This window comes from Vulpes lagopus, chromosome 4 (genome assembly GCF_018345385.1).
Source record: "Vulpes lagopus strain Blue_001 chromosome 4, ASM1834538v1, whole genome shotgun sequence".
Classification (NCBI taxonomy): domain Eukaryota; kingdom Metazoa; phylum Chordata; class Mammalia; order Carnivora; family Canidae; genus Vulpes; species Vulpes lagopus.
In genome coordinates, this window is record NC_054827.1 from 151,592,983 (window position 1) to 151,613,954 (window position 20,972).

General features: G+C 34.6%; 1 protein-coding gene across 1 annotated transcript in view; it reads left to right on the forward strand.

Moving 5' to 3' along the window:
- Positions 1-20,972, forward strand: part of LCORL (ligand dependent nuclear receptor corepressor like) — a 148,949-nt gene that overhangs the window by 108,732 nt on the left and 19,245 nt on the right. Inside the window, 1 exon segment of the mRNA XM_041751213.1 lies at positions 16,030-16,123. Coding sequence (XP_041607147.1) covers positions 16,030-16,123 — 94 coding nt within the window.

Here is a 20,972-nt window from a genome sequence, read left to right on the forward strand (position 1 = left end):
GGCCCAGCTGGTGTAGATTTCTGTAATGAGGTTCAGTGAATATTCTCCTAGAGCTTTCTTTATAGTAAATTTCTCACTGCATTGCAGTTGTTTCCATGTTTATCTTTCTTTCCCCTATACTATACCTTTGACATGTTGGTTTTATTGGCTTAAAAATCTTCATTGTTTTCAAATATTACTGATAACTAAAATGGGACTTGAGACTTGATCATTGGATTTATGATTTTTTTAGCAGTGAAATTTTTTATTTTAAACATTTTAAATGGAAAATATGTTAATACTTTCTTAAACAACATATGAAACATTAAGTGTCATGATGAGCATTAGTTATTGCACTGCCTTGTAATATCTTCACATTTCCCCTCAAGCTAATTGGCAACAGATAAGTAAAAAAAAAATTCAGAAATTACTACTACAACTGCTACCGGCAGGCTAACCTTTGGAAATCACATCTCCTAATTTGAGTAAGATTTTTAAAAAATCAAAATTATGTGTGAAACTAATATCAGATAGGCTTCAAGTGAGCATTTGGGAGACTGCATTGAATAACTTCTATGACTTTCAGTGATATGTTTAGTATTATTAAGTATCCTTTGCCTCTGCTACTGTCACTACTAGTCTGGTTTCTTGGCTGAGATTACAGTAGGTGAAGTTGTCAGCTGAGATGTTAAACTGTAATTAAGAGAGCCAATTATAGTTTTATGATGTTATGTTTATGCCATTTATAAATGGAGCCTGTTGTTACTCTGTTAGGAAAATACTGAACAGTTTCTATAGTTCAGTTCAGAAGGTATTTATGTATCCACTAATGAAGTCAATAAAATTATCTATCTTGTTTTTTAGTGCTAAGCTTTCGTTTTTGAAAGCTAAAGACATGGAAGAAATGTTATGTTCTATGCTTAATATAATACCATATTTTATTAAACCTGAAGAATAAAACATATCTATCTAGATTACTCCATGTGCCTTTCAATCTAATATTCTCCGACTGTAGGGATAGAAGAAACAGGTGATACTTAAAAATCCCAAATCAAGGCATACCACTCATCCGCTTTGAAACCTTTTAATGGGGGGATCCCTGGGTGGCTCAGCAGTTTAGCACCTGCCTTCAGCCCAGATTGTGATCCTGGAGGCCCAGGATCGAGTCCCACATCGGGCTCCCAGCATGGAGCCTGCTTCTCCCTCTCCCTGTGTCTCTGCCTCTCTCTGTCTCTCATGAATAAATAAGTAAAATCTTTTTTAAAAATTTAATAAATAAATAAGACCTTTTAATGGCTTCTCATTGTCCTTAGGATAAAATCTAAAATCCTGAACAAGATCCAGCTGCCGTCTACCATCCACATCCTGTGGCTCTCGTTTTGGTCCTCATGCTCGCTGTCCCTCATTTTCTTCAATATGTTGTACAGCCTGGCCTTAGAACATTCACACGTGCAGGTGCCTCTCTGTAGAAGCCACTTTCTACCTCCACCAATTTATTCTACATAAAACATAACTCTTTTTTTTCCAGGTGGTTTAAACATCACTTCTCTAAGAAAACCTCCCCCATACCTCCTAAATTGCATGTACATACATGGACATGTACACATGTGAGCACGTTTCTATTAATTCCCACCAAAATTTAGTTTGGGTCTCTTATTATATTTTCTCATAGCATCATTTGTTTCCATCATCTTATTTTGTGCATCTTGTGTGTTAAAACTTTTCCCCCTACATTATTTTATTTTAGGTTGTGTTTTTCCCTTTACTTCTTTTTTTTTCTTTGCTGATTTTGAAGTTATATACTTTATTGCTGTTCCGTTAGTTGGTTACATTAGAAATTAAGTGTGTAATTAGCTGAACAGTTAATATACAGAATTTAGAGCATTTTAAGTTGCCATCTATCCCAACGCATAAAGCTGTTTTATCAGTGCTTTGGTTCTCTTTTTATGACACCACAGTTTAAGCATTTTAACTATTTATTTCATATCATCAATTTTTGTTTAGATTTACATATATGATGACCTTTTCCTTTGCCCACTATTCCTTCCTATAGCTCAGATTTTCCTTTGGGAACAGAAATTCTTTTAATAAACAGAATTCTCTTGGGATCCCTGGGTGGCGCAGCGGTTTGGCGCCTGCCTTTGGCCCAGGGCGCGATCCTGGAGACCCGGGATCGAGTCCCACATCGGGCTCCCGGTGCATGGAGCCTGCTTCTCCCTCTGCCTATGTCTCTGCCTCTCTCTCTCTCTCTGTGTGACTATCATAAATAAATAAAAATTAAAAAAAAAAAAAAAAAAAAAAAAAAAAAAAAAAGAATTCTCTTAATTTTATTGATAATAAATTCCCAGGTTTTCTTCAGTTTCTCATTCTTTTTTTTTTAATGTATGTTCTTAAAAGATAATCTTTCTGGGTATACAAGTTTAGGCTGACAATTATCGTTTTGTCAGAACTACTCTCAAGAATGTCTTGGCTTCCATTGTTGCTATAACTGCAAGTAATAAGCTTTCCTTTATAGGTGATCTTCATACTGTGTACTTTCAGCAGCTCTCTTTCTCTTTCTCTGTGTGTTTTGTTTATAGTGTTCTGCAGGTTGTCTTGAATATGTTGGGGTATAGATTTATTTATTCTGATGGGTAATCATGATTTCTATGACTTAGGACAAATGTCTTTCATCAGTTGTGATTTTCTTAGCCATTATCTTTTCAAATTACTATACCTCTCACTTTATCACCTGTCAGAATCTAATAAGACATATTTTGGATCCTCTCATTCTATCCTCTGTATCACCTATATTCTCTTATATTTTCCACCTCTTTGTCTCCTTTTCTTGCATCCTGATTAGGGTATTTAGAACAATTTCCAAATTCACTAATTCTCTCCTGAGCTATTCTAATTACTGCTTAAGTATCTTGAGTTTCTAATTTGTTATTACGTTTTGCATTTCCAGAATTAGTTGTAACATTTTTGAAATATGCCTGTCTGTTTGCCCCTAATTTTACAAAAGAATCGATAAGCAAGATATCAAGAGTGACTGGGAGGATTATTTTAGGTAAGATGGTCAGGAAGGTCTCCCTGAGGAAATGAGTTTGAGCATATGAAGACCTGAGGGCAAGGCATTCCAGGCAGAAAAAATATCAAAGACAAAAGTACCAGAAATCAAAAGAAGCAGGAACAAATCAGTTATGTTTGAGGAATTGTATGAAGATTGCCTCAGTTACTTAAAAATCAGGAGACTATTCAAAGCTTTTTCTATAAAGTCAGATTATAGAGTGTCAAGAAATATAATTGTCACAGAATGTGTGAACTGGATTTTTTTTGGTTTTCTGTCTTGTAAGGAATATCACAAACAAATAGCCATGCACTTTACAGTCAGATGTTCCTTAATGTTCCCATGTAAACAAACCGTCACTTGACTAACGTAATTAGCTGTATGAAGCCTAAAAAAGAAGGAAAGGAAGAGAGTGGGGAGCAAGAGAAAGAAAAGATTAACTTCTTTCTAACCGTTACATTTTTTCTGAATATTTGTTAGAGTTTGGTATAAAATTGGCCACTGTAGCACCACATGGTTTCTAAGTGACAATACAGTGGACTTTAGTTTTCTCTGTAATTTTCTTCTATTTTCCCTCTAAAGAGATATCTTTCATAATGTATACCTTAATACAACTTTTGAAGTTATCAGTTTGACAAAATTGTGTTCTCATTCTCAGATTGAATAAAAGTAAAACTTACATTACTTCTATATTTAAAATCTTCCTCTTAGTTTTCTAATATATGAAAAACAAAATTTAAATTTATTTCCATGACTTTTATGGCTTCTCTAAGATCTTGTCCCTGCCCACCTCTCTGTCTCTCTGTTTTACGTATTATATTCAAGATTATACACTTGAGCACATTCTTTATAATAGCAAAGGGTTGGAAATATATTCTCATTTGCAAAAAAAGCAGTAAGGGATAAAAATTAAAAGCATGGTTACCTATAAAGGGATGAAGTAGGATGAGGCAGACGGGACGGGATGAAAATGCTGTGAATGGACCTTATTATATTGTTTATGTAAATATCCTACATATTCCAAAGAATATACATTTTTTAAAATAAAGCAATCCTTAAAATTTGAGAAAGAATGTAGCAAACAAATCCTGGCTGCATTATATTAGTAACGTATTGGCACTGAGGAAAGAATTTATGTCTATAATTCTTATATGTCTATAAGCCAGTATTTTGACTGTGCATTCTTAGTAGAGGATATTTTAAGGACAGAGTGCTTTAAAGAAATCCTTTTGGTAATATTAGTAATAATATTGCCCGTTTGTTCTTTAAACGATAAATATATAATCATGTAACATTGTTAGGGAAACAAGATTTCTAGGGTAAGAAAAGAAAAACGAATAAAATCAGAGTAGTAAAAACCCTGTAATATTACATGTGGTTTGGAAATGTCAATGCAAATTCACAAATTTTTTTTCTCTTCAAAAATATGTATTTCCTAGTCTGACTGGTGAAGTACCCTAAAAGCAGTGACATTTCAATTGAACCTATACCTGGATCATGATCTCTAAACACTATATTCCTTTAAAAGGAATCTGGCCTCCTTGCAATCCTGGTCTGGATCAGAAAATGTACAAAATGAGCCTAGAACATCTTGTGCCAGCAAGCAAGGAAGCTCCAAAGACTAATTTGTCAACAGAATACAGAAGCCAATGTTAAGGGTTCCCCATTGGCCAATAAGAGAACATTTGAGCATCAAAACGAAGAACAATTGTAACTGAAGCATGCTGAATATTTTAAAATCCATTAGTTTATAATAATCAAAGTCTTTAGTCCACACTGAAGGTACACAGTGTACCAACTCCTTACTGTGCAAATGAGCAATTAAAGGAAAAAGTTAAGCATTCATCTCTCTGTCTTTCTTTTTAAACAAATCGTATTTCAGGACCAAATAGCCATCATTTAAGGAAGATTCTTAAAGAAGAATTCCAGCTAATAAATATGGAAGACTAAAAATACTAATATTTTGCAGCTCCTAATAAGAGAATTGCATCAAACATCATCATCAGAAAATAAAACTATTAGACGAGAGGTCATTTCGGGAACTGTACAATGGAGGCAGGGTCAAATTATCACCATCAGAACACACTGATCGCTTGAGCATTATTGAGATTAGATTTTATGTGCCACATCATATGTCGTATCACTTTTGAAGTACTCTCGCCAAAAACATTGAAGAGGAATCCAAGCAGTTCTTTAGGCCAGTGGTTCTCTAATATGGTTCAGAAAGCTCTTGGAGCCCCTGAAACTTTTTCAGATACCCTGGGTCACACTAATACTAATATTATTTGTCCTTTTCACTCTCATTCTCTCACAAGTATATAATGAAGTCCACCAGAGACTACTAGTATATCTAAATATATTAAATAGAGAAGCATATATGACAATATGGCTATCTTATATTAAGCTAGACATTATATAGATATGCAAAATTATTTTAAAATCTATTTTACTTTGAAAATGTTATTCTTTAAAATGTTTTTAAAAACATTAACAAAGTTCTTGTTATCAAGAATATTTTTTAAATTTATCTATTTAATTTCTATATAATATGGTAATATCAATGGATGTAACTCATCTAAACAAAAGCTTTTTGTGGTCCGTAGTATTTCTTAAGAGTAAAAAGAAATGAAATCCAAAAGTTTGAGAGCCATTTGCTTTACAGTTAATTCCAAGTTTATCAGAGTTATTGGGACATAGAACAAAGGAAAGGACACCACAGGAAACAGAACAAACCGTAATGTAAAATGTTATCTATTAGTACCCATGACCTAGCTTCTTCAAAAAGTCAGTGTTGGGGCACCTGGGTGGCTCAGTTGCAAGACCACGTGACTTCTAATGTCAGGGTTTTGAGTTTGAGCCTCACGTTGGGTGTAGAGATTACTTAAGTAATAATAAGTAAATAATAAGTAATAAACTTAAAAAACAAAGTCAGTGTCCTGAAGACTCACTGGAGGGAATTTCAGTACAAACCAAGTTTTAGACCATAGCAAAGAATTGGTATAGTTATATGTGGAAATGTTTATGTTTTAAAGTTTCATGCCACAGAAATGACGTAACATCTGGAATTAGCTATAAAATACTTAATAGGGATAAATGGAGCAAGTATAGCAAAAATCTAGGTAATTGATCAAACTGAAGAGAGGATATAAGGGGGAATCATTCTATATTCTTACATGTTTGAATTTATCTTAATAAAATTTATTTTTTTAAAAAGAGTGGATCACCTTCTCAGAGGCTTTGCCCATCATTTGTTCCAGCATAGTAACTTCCACTTGCCATTGTTATTACTGTGTCCTATTACTGTGTTTTATTTTCATTATAAGTCCTAACACCTTGTGACTTTTTTTTATTGATTTGTTTATCTTTTCTTTGTCTTCCCCTCTAGAATGTAAGTTCCATGAAAGCAGAACATTTTCTATCGTATTCCCTTACCTGTTTCCTGTGTGCCTTAAAAAAGGACTGGCATATTGTATCCATTCAATAAGTATTAATTGAATAAATGAATTATAAAAGCCAAGTGTTATAGGAAAACTAGAAAATAAATAAGCAAATGAAGAAAATAAAAATTATCCTTTCTTACCTACCCAGCAGTCACTGCTCCTGTTAAATTTTCAATCCAGTTTCTTCTGGGAGGAAATACATACACTCACTCTCTCTTTGTCTTCCCAGAGCTCACTCCCACAAATCATACGCTTCACAATCCTCTGCAACTTGTGTTTTTTCAAAATAATATTTTTAAACATCCTTGTTACTAAATACTTTAATACAGAATCACTTAGTTGAATAGTATTATATTTTGTGGAACGATCACATATTTCATTCTGTCTTTAGATATGTAAGTAAGCCTGCTTGAGCTAAGACCTTGTACTCGATTTCTACTTCACATGTATTCCTAGAAGTAAAGTTGCTGCAACAAGGTGCGCATGCATAAAGCTGTTAGAAGTCAAGATAGTGGGGGTGGTAGTGAGTTAGTGATCAGAGGCAGATAGGGTGGGGGGGTGTCTCTTGGTTGATGGTCATAATTAGATGCTGTTTATATAGGACTGTAGTTTGTGAAAATTCATTAAACTGTATACTTGTGTGTGCTTTTATTACGAATGTCATATTTCAATAAAAAGTTTTTAAAAATATAAATCATTTTTGAATATACATGATAGAGACTATCAAATGTATGGTTAACAAATGTAAAGTCTTCCAGTGTGATATTGTTGTAATAAGTAAATATCGCACATTTTAGTAAAATGTTTGGTTAAAATTTGAACTTATAGAATAAGGTAGTGCAATACATGGGGTAAAAAAGAGAACTTGTTTTTGAAAATGTTTCTTAAGTATCGACTTGAAGCCTTGTGAAATTTTGTTTCAATTCAGTATTTGGTGGAAGTACTGAGACCTTAATTAATTTTTGCATCCTAAATTCACGATAAGCACTTTAATTTATATTGCCTTTTATTACTAATAAATAGTAAATTAATGAATTCTATGGGTTTCAGCTATATATGCACTAAGTAAACCATTTTGGGAAGGCTATAACTTTCCCTTTTAAAAACATGCTTGCAAAAAAAAAAAACAAAAAAAAAAAAAAATAAAAATAAAAATAAAAACATGCTTGCTTGTAGAAGGAGGCAAATAAGGGAAGGAAAAACCAGTGTTAAAACTTAATTGATATGCTACTCTGATATTTTATTGGTTATTTCCCCCAGGACTCTGGAACTTCAACTCAGTGGTTAAATCAGTAACATCAGAAACAATTTAAAAATAAAATTTGGGTAATCCAAGGGAATCTTCTACTTTGGTATTACTGTGTTAATAAGTTTTTATAGTAAATTTGAGTTAATAAGTTATATGTATGCAGGTATGTGCCCACACACATATTTTACTAATCAGATCCTCATCAAAGATCAGCATTGTTGTCATGTGGTATATTTACCTCCAGGTTTTATTCTATATTTGATTTTTTGGCTTTTTTTTATGGTTCATTGTCTTTATTTTTATTCAAGTTTATATCCTCCTTTTTAAAAACTTTGTAATAGCAGTTGCACAATGTTCAGTGTTTTATTAATTACCTTAACTGATACGTAGACTTAATTCTCAAGTGAAACTACTATGATTTACATAACCATTTTTTAATTATATGGGGCTGTAAAAATTGTATTGATCAGTAATATTAAAATCTTTGGTATATCTTTGTACATGACATTTTCATGTTAAATATTTTCTTCAAAGTGTGAACATTTAAGAAAAGTATGAACATTCTTAAGATTTGTGATGACATATTGCTGTAATGTTTCCAAAAGGGTTGTATTCCTGAACTAGTAATGTATGACCATGCTATGTTTATTGCACCATTACCAACATTGTAATTTTTCTTTTCAAAACATCGCAGATTAGAATTGTAGTTAAAATGTAGTTTCTGGTACAGGGCTGTCTGAGTTTGAATGGCATTTTTGCTACTTACAACTGTGTGACCGAGGGCAGGATAGTTAACCTCTCTTTCACTTTCAGTTGTGTCATTAAAGTTTGCAAATTAGGGAAACGTATTTATGTATTGGGTTGTATAAGCACTAAATGGGTTAAGATACCTAATACTCTTAGGTAGTGCTTCACACTTTATGTGTACTATAGAAAAATACTATTTTTATGTATTTAGATTGTTTGTGAGTTACCAATATTTTCTAGAAATCAGCCAAATATAAATGAATTAATAATTTACAGCATAGGAATCTCCTAAAGGGTACAGTTAAGACCAGAAAGAGTCTGACTCCACAGAGGCTGACTAGGACATTGAGGGCATAAAAGAAAGACAAGACCTGCGGCGCCTGGGTGGCTCAGTCTGTCGAGCGTCCGACCTGTGGTTTCCTTGGGTCATGGTCTCTAGTCATGGGATCAAGCCCCACATGAGGCTCCACACTCAGCAGAGTCTGCTTGTGATTCTCACTCTTCCTCCTCCTCTGCCCCTCCCCACCTGTGCACACTCACGCACGTGTGCACTCTCTCTTTCATAAACCTTTTTTTTTTTTTTTAAGACAAGACCCATTTAAAAAGGTAGAAATAGCTTTAAGGTATTTATTAAGGCTGTTAACATAAGTTTGCAGTTTGCATAAAAAATTACTAACTTTTAAGTAGCGTTGATTTTGATTAAAGCTTTATTGCTAGTAATTGCCATTTCTATGAAATTTAATTTGGAATATTCTTCCCTTCTAGATAACAAAATGTATGTGATATTTTCTCCTCATTAAAATTTACTTGCTTTATGTAGTGACTCTTACTAATATTTACATATTTAATATTGATGAGAGATAATGTAGTTTCAAAGACCTTTTATCTCAGACTCATGCTGCTGTATGGACTGAGCTTCATTATTTATCTCGAACAGCAACTGAAGGCCAATAATATTGTGAGGAGTTAATATGTTTGTAATATAGTTAATATTCATAATTGATTAGTGATCATCAGTCTTGACAATTTCTGAAGAAAAATCTATATGATTATTAAAACCTAAAAAATATAGAAACCATTCTTGAGCAGAATTTTTCTGTGTGAAACTAACCCTCTCTCCCATATAGATGTCAGCATTTTGACTGTGTTGTTATTTCTGACTAGCGGAACAAGGTTCATTGATTGCATGGCTGTTTGAGTCTGTTGTATGCAATGCTGACTGTTGTGACAAACAGAGCAAGTCATTGATGAGTCACTGAATAAATCTGTATTGAGGTACTGTTCCTTCCAGGCCCTGGCTTAGGGAGGGAGTCTGGTGAGAAGATCGGCCAGGTAGTTATGCTTAATTACATATAAATCTTAAATGGATTTTAAAAATAGTTACTAACTCTCCCATTAGACTTTAGGTACTAGACTAATAACACATCTTAATATACAGCATAGAAGAATATAAAGGGTATTGTGGGGAAAATTAGGAAAACATTTGATGGGATGGATGGTCCTGAAAGATGTGTAGAAATTAACTTGTCAGGCCAAGAGAACAGAGAGCATACTTTAAAGAATGGACAAAGGCCATAAGATGAGAGATGAGAAAGAATGGTCCCCTTGGAGGGGTGAAAAAACAACTCTGTGTTGTGACAATTGCACTTGTCTGCTTTGAATAGATCCTTGGTCGGGAATTTACATGAAAATATGGAACTGAAAACAATCTGTAAATGAAAATTCAGATCTTGATTTTAACAGAAGGTGAATTCTAAATATAAAACTAACCCAATAAAGCTTTGGTATCAAGAAATTGCCCAGCTTATTAGGCATGGTTTTGGTTTTTCAAAGACCAGTCCATTTTAAGTTCTATCTGGTAGTGTAATATATACAACAATTGCCTGACCTCGTAGAAAGGCCTCTCTTTGATTCTATACATTTTAGGGGGATCCCTGGGTGGCTCAGTGGTTTAGCGCCTGCCTTCGGTCCAGGGCGTGATCCCGGAGTCCCGGGATCAAGTCCTGCGTCAGGCTCCCTCCGTGGAGCCTGCTTCTCCCTCTGCCTGTGTCTCTGCCTCTCTCTCTGTGTCTCTCATGAATAAATAAATAAAATCATTAAAAAAATAATAATAATTGTATGCATTCTGCATTAGTGTTTGATCAAAAATAAGTAAATTGTAGTGTTAAGACCAAGTCTGTTAACAAGTAAATGGGAATAATTTGTATTTATTATTAGGTAATTTCCAAGTATGTAGAAATAGTAATGTTCCTGTCACTATTTGATCATGTTTGCCTCTGATATGCTTTCTCTTAAGGAACTATCACATCCTTTTGTTTACGTCTTAGAAGCAACCTTTGATAAAACCTATTATGCATTTATAAGTAAAATAATTTTGTGTGCTTTAAAAATTCACATTAATGCATACTAAGTGCACTCTTGTTAATTTATTCCTATAATTTGCTTTTCTTACCAGATTAGCAAAAATTTAAAATCTCAACAATACCAAATGTCATCAAGGATATGGTAAAGAAGTTTGGTAGTATCTACTAAATTCCAAAATGTAAATCCAGCATTTACACTACTAGGTGTATATTAAAAAAAAAAAAAAATTCTTATACATGAGTACAAGACGACATTTAAATAGACTTTCATTTCAGAATTGCTTGTAATAGTGTAAAACACAAATAACCTAAGTACCTACCAGTAGTTGAATAGTAAATAAATTTCAGTCTCTTTGTCTTCTATTTACTTTATATTGCCCTGGAACATAATAAGTGTTCAGTTTTGGGGGCGCCTTGGTGGCTCAGTTGGTCAAGCGTCTGACTTTGGTTCAGGTCATGATCTCAGAGTCCTAGGATCAAGCCTTGAGTTAGGCTCCCTCCTCGTCGGGGAGTCTGCTTGTCTCTCTTTCTCTGTCCCCCACCCCCGCTCATATATTCTCTCTCTCTCTCTCTCTCTCTCTCTCTCTCTCTCTCTCTCTCTCTCATAAATAAAATCCTTAAAAGGGGGGGCACCAGAGTGGTTAAGTATTGCCTTTGGCTCAGGTCGTGATTCCACAGTCCTGGGACTGAGCCCTGTGTTGGTTTCCCGGCTTGGTCAGGAGCCTGCGTCTCCCTCTCCCTCTGCCCTCCCTGCCCCCGCTCATGCTCACTCACTTGCTCTCTCTCCCTGTCTTTCTCAGATGAATGAATAAAATCTTTTAAAAATATGCTTAGTTATCCATTAGGTTAATCATTAGTACTTTGGAAGTATATGCACGCAAAACAATCTAGTTATGATGTGCTGTCTCCAGTGTGAAGGAGTGATGCTCGTAGAGGTAATCACTTCAGCTAGATCTAAATCAGCAGGAGCAAGAAAATGCCCATTAAGCCCATTACTGATCTTTCTTTTTCTCAAGCCTTCCCAGGCTGTCTCTCCCCTTCTCTTACTGGTTTTGCTTTTCTAATTTGGACAGCCCTAGAGATAACTCTGTGATTTTTCTAGCTCTTGAGCTCAAGCTTTTATGGTGTATAAAGAAGTAAGGATATCAGCAAAATACTTTACTATAGGCCAAAGCACTGCTAACAGAAAGTGAGATTTTCTGTGACAACTAAAATTTCTTTTAAAGTTCTTTATATATTTATGTATCTTGTATTCACTACACAAATGTTCATTGATTACATAATTTTACTGTGTGGTAGAAATATGTTGAAGGGGTATATTTTCTGTCTTCACTAGATAACGATAGTGTGTTATTTAAGTTAGCAAATACTTCTAGAGCAAAGCTTTTAACATAGGTAGCCTAGATATGGAGACAAGGCTGTGGGGAAAAAATGAAAGCATCTCTCACCTCGGTCACTGTTTAGCGTTCTGAAAGAAAAGAAATCAGGAGTATAAACCTGATTTGGGTAGCTCTCTTAAAGATGGAATAAGACTTAGGTTTAGTTCATCCTTAAGATTAAAATTATCCCTAACCAGGGCCATGTGTCTAAGAATGGCCCCAAAAGGACAAGAATGCCTTTACTGCCCTAACTAGAGAGCAATAGACAAGTAGGCATAGTTAATGTAAAGGAGAGAGAGGAGTTGTTCCTTGTACCTCCTTTTCTTATTTCTGGTCTGTGGACTAATTAACTTTAAATTATATCAAAAGTCTAAAAGAGTATAGAATTGGAGAAATTTGGGATCCCTGGGTGGCGCAGCGGTTTGGTGCCTGCCTTTGGCCCAGGGCGCGATCCTGGAGACCCGGGATCGAATCCCACGTCGGGCTCCCGGTGCATGGAGCCTGCTTCTCCCTCTGCCTGTGTCTCTGCCTCTCTCTCTCTCTCTCTCTCTCTCTCTCTCTCTGTGTGTGTGTGACTATCATAAATAAAAAAATAAAAAATAAAAAATAAAAAAAAAAGAATTGGAGAAATTTCATTAATTCATTTTGTAACATTGACTAGGAATAACAGATTTATGGACAGTGTGTTTTATGTGCTATATACTATGTAAAATATGAGCAGGATCAAAACTGGTAAATCTGGGGCACCTCGGTGGCTCAGTAGTTGAGCATCTGCCTTTGGCTCAGGGTTGTAATCCCCCGGGGTCCCGGAATCAAGTCCCGCATCGGGCTCCCCACAGGGAGCCTGCTTCTCCCTCTGCCTGTGTCTTTGCCCCTCTCTCTGTGGCTCATGAATAAATAAATAAAATCTTTTAAAAAAAAACTGGTAAATCTGAATATGGATTAGGTAGTAATGGTTTTTAAAGAAGATGATCTTATAAAGTCTTGAAATAATAAAGTTTTTAATTGTTGAAGGAGAGAAATGAGATAGTAAAGGAGAAGACAACATTCATTTCTTTTAGTAGGTTACAGCACTCTACTACTTATGAAATACAAATAAATAAGATCCTTGACCTGAAGGATTCAGTTTTGTGGGATAAAAAGATGTATATATATATATATATATATATATATATATATATATATATATGTATGTATATATAAAAAATCAGTAATTCAAGACAGTGTCACAAGTGTCATTAAGTGTTATAAATGTCAACACAAGGGAAACAATAATCAGCTTTGCTTGGGGGCATATGGATCTTTAAGGATGAGTAGGAGTTTGACAAGTTGAAAAGGTAGAGCATTCTAGGCAGAGGGAACCACGTACTGCAGTTTGAGAGTAGCATGTTTGAGGGACTGCAAGTGATTGGATCCATGGGAAACCTGAGGGGCTGAGCTGAGTTGGAGACAAAACATAAAAAATTGAGCTGAGGGATCCCTGGGTGGCGCAGCGGTTTGGCGCCTGCCTTTGGCCCAGGGCGCGATCCTGGAGACCCGGGATCGAATCCCACGTCGGGCTCCCGGTGCATGGAGCCTGCTTCTCCCACTGCCTGTGTCTCTGCCTCTCTCTCTCTCTCTCTCTCTCTGTGACTATCATAAATAAATTTTTAAAAAATTGAGCTGAACAGATAACCTGGGGCAAGATGCTTCATTTAACAATTTTTCAAGGTACTATGTACCTTATGCTTATCCAGTCTCCTTTTTTAATTCTTCAAAATTCTATTCAGCAAATATTTACTCTACACTTACTGTATGCCAGGCACTCTTCTAGGCGGTGGGGATACGCGGGTGAATAAAATGGACGTGGTCTTTGCCTTCTCATAGTTTATAGTCTGCATGGCTAACACTAGTAAATATATAAGCAACTAGAATATAGCATGCTTACTGCCAAATATTATAGGTAAGTGTTGCAAGTGTAGGAACCTAGAATAGTGACAGTCACCCAAATCCAAGTTGTGGCCTGAATGACTGAATAAGTAAGTAATGACCAGTAAGATTTGGTGAGAATTAGGATGAGTGTGAGGATAGAAGGAAAGAATTAAGAGTCTTCTAACAGGGGCAACTTAACAAAGTATGAAAGCCCAGAGTTTAGGAATACCCTAGTCCTTTCCCAACAGGTTTCTCCACTCCACCTTTACCCCCTTGCCAGAAAACAGATTGATCCTTTAAAAGCATAAATTAAAATTGTGTCAGTCTAATGCTTAGAATCCTCCGAGGGTTTCCTGTCTCTCTTAAAATAAAATTCAGGGATGCCTGGGTGGCTCAGCGGTTGAGCATCTGCCTTCAGCTCAGGGCATGACTCCAGGGTCCTGGATTGAGTCCTGCATCGGGCTCCCTGCGTGGAGCCTGCTTCTCCCTCTGCCTGTGTCTCTGCCTGTGTGTGTGTGTGTGTGTGTCATGAATAAATAAAATCTTTTAAAAACTAAAATAAATAAATTTAAATTTAAATTTCTCACCGTGACCTTCAAGGCCTAATGTGATCTGCCTTCCTACATTTCTGATCTTTTTCACTCAGCCTGGCTTCCAGCCACCTGGGCCTCGTTGCTATTCCTCAGACATTTCAAAAATGATTCCATATCACAGTCTTTGCACAAACTGTTCCTGATAGAAGCTTTCCCCCAGATAACATGCTTGATTGGTCATGGTTGGCACCATGACAAAAGGTACTTTTTACGCCTTCATTACTGCTGCTTCCAAATTCCTAAAATAGTGCTTTGCACATAGTAGGCACTCAATAAAATCATTGAATTACACATAGCAAGTTATGAGTGAGGCATTTTATTTTTGTCTTTGTATCTTGCCAGGCCACCTAAGTGTTGGGTAAATTTGCACGGTAACAATAAAATCCAGTTGAGTTTTTTTAAGCCAACTTGAATTTTTATATTTTTTAAACCTGTTTTCTTATAATGATTCTTTATAACTTAAATTTCCAAATTTTTAGCTATCAGTAAAGAAATAGTATTATTTAGTGCTCTGTTTCAAATTCATAGTATATTTTTATTCTTTTCCATCCTTAAGTTTGTCAGATTAACATGTTTTATTTATGTAAATTCAATGTTATAATAGTAATAAAAATAACTACATTTTAATAAATACTTAGGCAGTTGTTTTCTAACAAGCTATTTTTCCTAAAATGTTATATTGTTATAGGTAATGTCTTCATCCAATCACAGATATAAACACAGTATATTACAAAGGCAATGATGCAATTGTTATACATTTCAGCTATGTAAAATAGTAAAATTTTATAGTAAGTTCTAAAAAGAAATAGATTGGTTATATGTGGAGTCACAGTTTACCTAAATATATGTTCCACATATTGCCAGTCCTAGTAAATGCTAATAATTGTTCTCTTATTCATCATCATTTTTTCTGTGATCTCTGTTTTGTACAACTTACATCATTCCTATTTTCTCGAAGCATCCTCTGAGCAGCCTTGAGTAGAAAAAAGTCATGAATAAGCAGTTAATGGCTGTTCACAGCAGAACAATGGGAAAGGTGACCAACGGTTGATTTTAAACAGATTTTATATCACAGCCTGTTTGTTTCTTCATATCATTTGGCAGTGCCAGCTCCTCCTCGATTCTTTTTTCCTATGTAGTGCCTTCCCAGTCATGTCCTGTTGCTAAAACCACAAGATGAGTTGGTAACGGCCACATGTCAAATACAAATGTTAATTTTTAGGTCATGGATTAGTAGATCAGCGAAATATGAAATGTTAAAATGTAAGGATTACCTACCTGTCACAAATATAAAGTTTTTTCTCTTGCAAAAATTATAGGGGATGGAGTGTTAGATCTCTCTACAAAGAAAACCAGCATAAAATCTGAAGAGTCATCCATATGTGATCCTTCTTCTGAAAATTCAATGGCTGGGTAAGCAATATCTAGGAAACATGACTTAATATTAATATACAATTATCTCTACAGAGAACTCTTAATACTACTTTGAGTAGATTGACATATATAGCTTTCCTCCAGAATTTTTGTCACTCATATGTGTGTCTCTCATACCTTTCATTTGTCCTTTCTCTTTCTTTTTTATTCTTTCTGTTAAAGAAAAGTTATCAGAACAATCACCAAACTTTAGTTCATGTTACTATAAAATGAACTACCAACTTAATCATCCTCTTAAGAAGCAGGACGAGTCGAGAAAATTTAAAATTCAGTATTCAGGAGGCAATTTTAAGGAAAATATGTGATTTCACTATTTAATTTTATAAACAATCAGCAAATTTTAAAAGTACCATACTTAATAATTCTTACAGCTTGTAGTATTTACATTTTTTTCACTGTGCTTTAGGTGTGGTGGCAAACTTTATATAATATATACAATGATATATATCGAGGAAACACCACAAAAAGTCCTTTCATACTTTGAAGGCTCTCTTTAAATTAATTTAAAAGTCGGCAGTAAGATGCTATTCTGTTGGATTTTTGGATTTTTATTTAGTAACTTTTGCATCTTCCCATTAACAAACTGCATAGGAAGCTTTTTTGTCACATTTAAATCTTAGCTGGAGAGTGTAATTTGTTTCAACTAAGGCTGTACTAGCTTTTGAGTCATAAGGTACAGTTAGCTTCTCTTTGAGAAAATTACAGTGATATATTTGAAACAGAAATAACATAGTAGTATCAAATTATTTTACCCAAATATAACTGATCTACTTGTTTCAAATTTTAAGTTTTTGTCTAGAGAAAAATTAGTCTTGTGGAAATACGGGGTGTTTGTGTTTGGAAATATTCTTGCTGCTACAATTTTCCTTTAAAGGGGTTGACTCTTTTATTACTTGTTTAGCGGTAACGTCACGTTTCTACTAACAAAAACTCCTTTAGGATTTGGGTATTTTTTATAATGGAACTCTAATTGTACAAATAAAAATTATAAGTGTTGCTCTGCAAGCATCTGTCAGAGGAATAGCAACATCATGAGAATATTTTTACAAATACTGAGTTAGGATTTTATGTTCTTGGAAGGTCTGCCCGTTGAGGCCACCGTATGATTGACACATTGTCCTACCAGGACTGTAGCGTTTGCTTTGATAAGGAGTAACTACTACATCTCACAGACTTAAAAAGAGTCATAAGCAGTGATGTTACCTAAGCAAGGAGTATAATAAAGGAGTGGACCCTCCCCTTCCATAGCTGTGTGAGAGTCTCTCATGCATCAGTTTACCATCGTTTCATTCCATCCATCCAGGAGACTACACAGAAACAGAGAGGACTATGTGGAAAGAAGTGCTGAGTTTGCAGATGGTTTGCTCTCAAAAGCTTTGAAAGACATTCAGTCTGGAGCACTGGACATAAATAAAGCAGGCATACTTTATGGCATACCTCAAAAAACTTTACTTCTCCACTTAGAAGCCTTACCAGCAGGGAAGCCTGCGTCTTTTAAAAACAAAACTCGAGATTTCAATGATAGTTACTCATATAAAGACAGTAAAGAAACTTGTGCAGTACTGCAAAAAGTAGCCTTGTGGGCAAGAGCTCAAGCAGAGCGCACAGAAAAAAGTAAACTCAATCTACTTGAAACCTCAGAATTAAAATTCCCAACAGCTTCCAGTTACCTCCATCAGTTAACTCTACAGAAAATGGTTACTCAATTTAAAGAAAAAAATGAAAGCCTACAATACGAAACTTCACATCCTACCGTACAGTTAAAAATTCCTCAGCTCCGAGTAAGTTCTGTTTCAAAACCACAACCTGATGGTCCTGGTCTGCTGGATGTTATGTATCAAGTTTCCAAAACCTCTCCAGTCCTAGAAGGATCAGCTCTCCAAAAACTGAAAAATATACTCCCTAAACAGAACAAAATAGAATGTTCTGGGCCTGTAACTCACTCAAGTGTTGACTCTTATTTTCTACATGGGGACCTCTCTCCTTTGTGTCTTAATTCTAAAAATGGAACAGTTGATGGAACCTCTGAAAATACTGAAGATGGATTGGATCGAAAAGATAGTAAGCAGCCCAGGAAAAAACGTGGCCGTTATCGCCAATACGATCATGAAATAATGGAAGAGGCTATTGCAATGGTAATGAGCGGAAAAATGAGTGTTTCCAAAGCACAAGGAATTTATGGGGTACCTCACAGCACTTTAGAATACAAGGTAAAAGAAAGATCTGGAACACTGAAGACTCCTCCGAAGAAGAAACTCCGATTACCAGACACTGGGTTATATAATATGACAGATTCAGGGACTGGCAGCTGCAAAAACAGCAAGCCTGTGTAGATTACTTGTTAGGAAAATGTTTGTATGTGTGTATGTGCGTGTGTGTATGTGTGTTGGCGTGTGTGTGTATGTGCACAGGTGTGTGTTTGTGTGTCTATATACACACATGTGGGAATTACAGATGCTCACTCTGACAGGAGACATGAAATTTTACAGTTCAAAAACCACTTACATGCCTTTTGAAAAAAGTTTTATTCAGGGTTTTCACTGTGGACAGAATTATATAGTTGCTTACTTAATTCTGATAGTTTGTATTTAATCCTTGTATAAATAGGTGAAAAAGATTCAGGTTTTCTTTAGTAGTCAATAGCATAAAGCGTTGTGGAAAAACAAGTAATTGTCAAGTGAAACATTTTTATTGGTGAGAGACCACTCCAGCCATTCAGTTGAACCATCTTATAATGGAAGTATGATATTAATAGTTTGTGAACATTTTTACCTAATACACTTACAGCTGTTGTAAGTACATCAAACAACCAATCAAAGTTTAAATAGACCACTATCTCCATACTAAGAAAAATTAATATATACAGTATTAGTACACTACAGTGTATTCTATGAAATATGAAATGCACTCAAGTGCATCCACCAGGAATAGAAAAGAAAACCTTAAATGATATGTATAATGAAATTTAATATTTATCATTTAATAGTTGATTTACAGGAAGTTGGGGTTTATAAGGTATATACTTAAAAAAAAAAAAAACTGACACATAGTTAACCCCAGCAGCCATAGAATCCTTTAATATAAGATGGAATACTAAGAACAAAAAGTAATTTAAATTTAATTATTAAAATAATTTAATTTTGTTTTTCATTTGAAAAATAAGCTAATGTGTAAGGTTAGAAAAGAAAGTTGGAATGCAACTTAGAGCATGTTTATAATGTGCACAGAAAAAGCTTGAGAATGATAATTTTGGTTTAAATGTGCTGGTTAGTTGATGTTATGACTACTTTAAATTTTAAGGATTGTGACACACTCCTACTATTGAAAAACCTCAGTGTAACTTTAATATATTTGCTGCTGTGACATTTCAAAACATTTTCAGTTTATCAAAATGAATTACAGATTTCATTTTGGTGGGCGATACATTATCATTTTGCTAATAACCAAATTTGCAGTTTGTTCAGGGTCTTGAATAGATTTACAGATGTTTAACACTGAAGCTGTTTTGAACTTTCAGTAATGTAAACTCTCTACTAATTGGGTAGTTAGAAGCTGGGCAGTGCATTTTAACTTTTACTAGACTCATAAGAGAGACCAATAATTTTTATATAGCAGTTTTAAAATGTGGTTCAGAGTATCCATGTTGGATTTATGGAGTATGCAGTTTTAGTGGTAAAATGTTATAAAGCATGTGCCTCCATATAAAGAATGGGGATTTGCTTCATATATTCAGAATTCTCCGAGTGCCCCTTTTCTCTGTTAAAATTCAGGTTCCGATCATTTTTCTAAGCCAATTTTCCTAAGTCCAAAAGGAATACTTAAAGCTGAATTTAAAAAATAAGTGCACCTTGTCAAATACTTGTGTTTTTACACTTGTGTTTGTGTGTATCTAATAATCACATATATATGTAATACTAAAGAGATTTTCAGCTATTACATTTAAAAACTGCTTACATTACGTTTAAAGAAACTGAAGAGTGGGAAACTACACAACCAGGTAGTTATTTGGTCTCTTAGATCTATAATGAACCCTCTTCAGCTTAACATTACCTGCATACTAGGGTATGAATCCTCTTGCTCTTTTTTTTTTTTTTTCCCCAAGTAAATATACATAATAGATTGCAAAACAGCAGATGTCAGGGTCATCTTTCTTTTTAAAGAATTAAGCCATATTTTGTGAGGGCCAGAACTTGGATTATTTAATATATTTCCCCTCCTCCCCCATTGAAAAACAAATTTAAAAAACAAAGTAAATGTTTCACCACGATTTTATTAACCTCTTTATACAGAATTTTACTTGCAAAAATTTGGGGGCCTGAATGCATTACATAATATTTATATTGAGCTTTTTTATTCCTCACACTATATTTACATTAATAAATTGATTGAGAAGTTTATAGTAAAGGGATACTTACAGAACACTTTTATATCATTTAAAAGATGACCTGACCAAAAACTTTACAGGATTCATAAAATCAGGGATCATTTTGCTATTGACTTCACAGTGATCAGTAGTTTTATAGGTAATATTATAGTTAATTTGCAGCATTTAGTATTTGTATTATTTATTTTTGGTCAGAAATAGTAAATTAAATATTTTTTGATAGTTTATAGGTAATGATCAACCCATAACTTTTAAAAGAAACAAAATGTTTCTAATTATTGAGTTAACTTTTGATTATACAAACTAGGAAAGGCAGGGAAATTTATGGGTTCCCCTTCTCCCCAGTGATTCTATAAAGATGTTCTTTATGTTAAACTTTCAAAGTACTTTATAAATTTAGTTACCAGTTACTACTTATTAATTGACAGTTTTCTGAAAAATCCA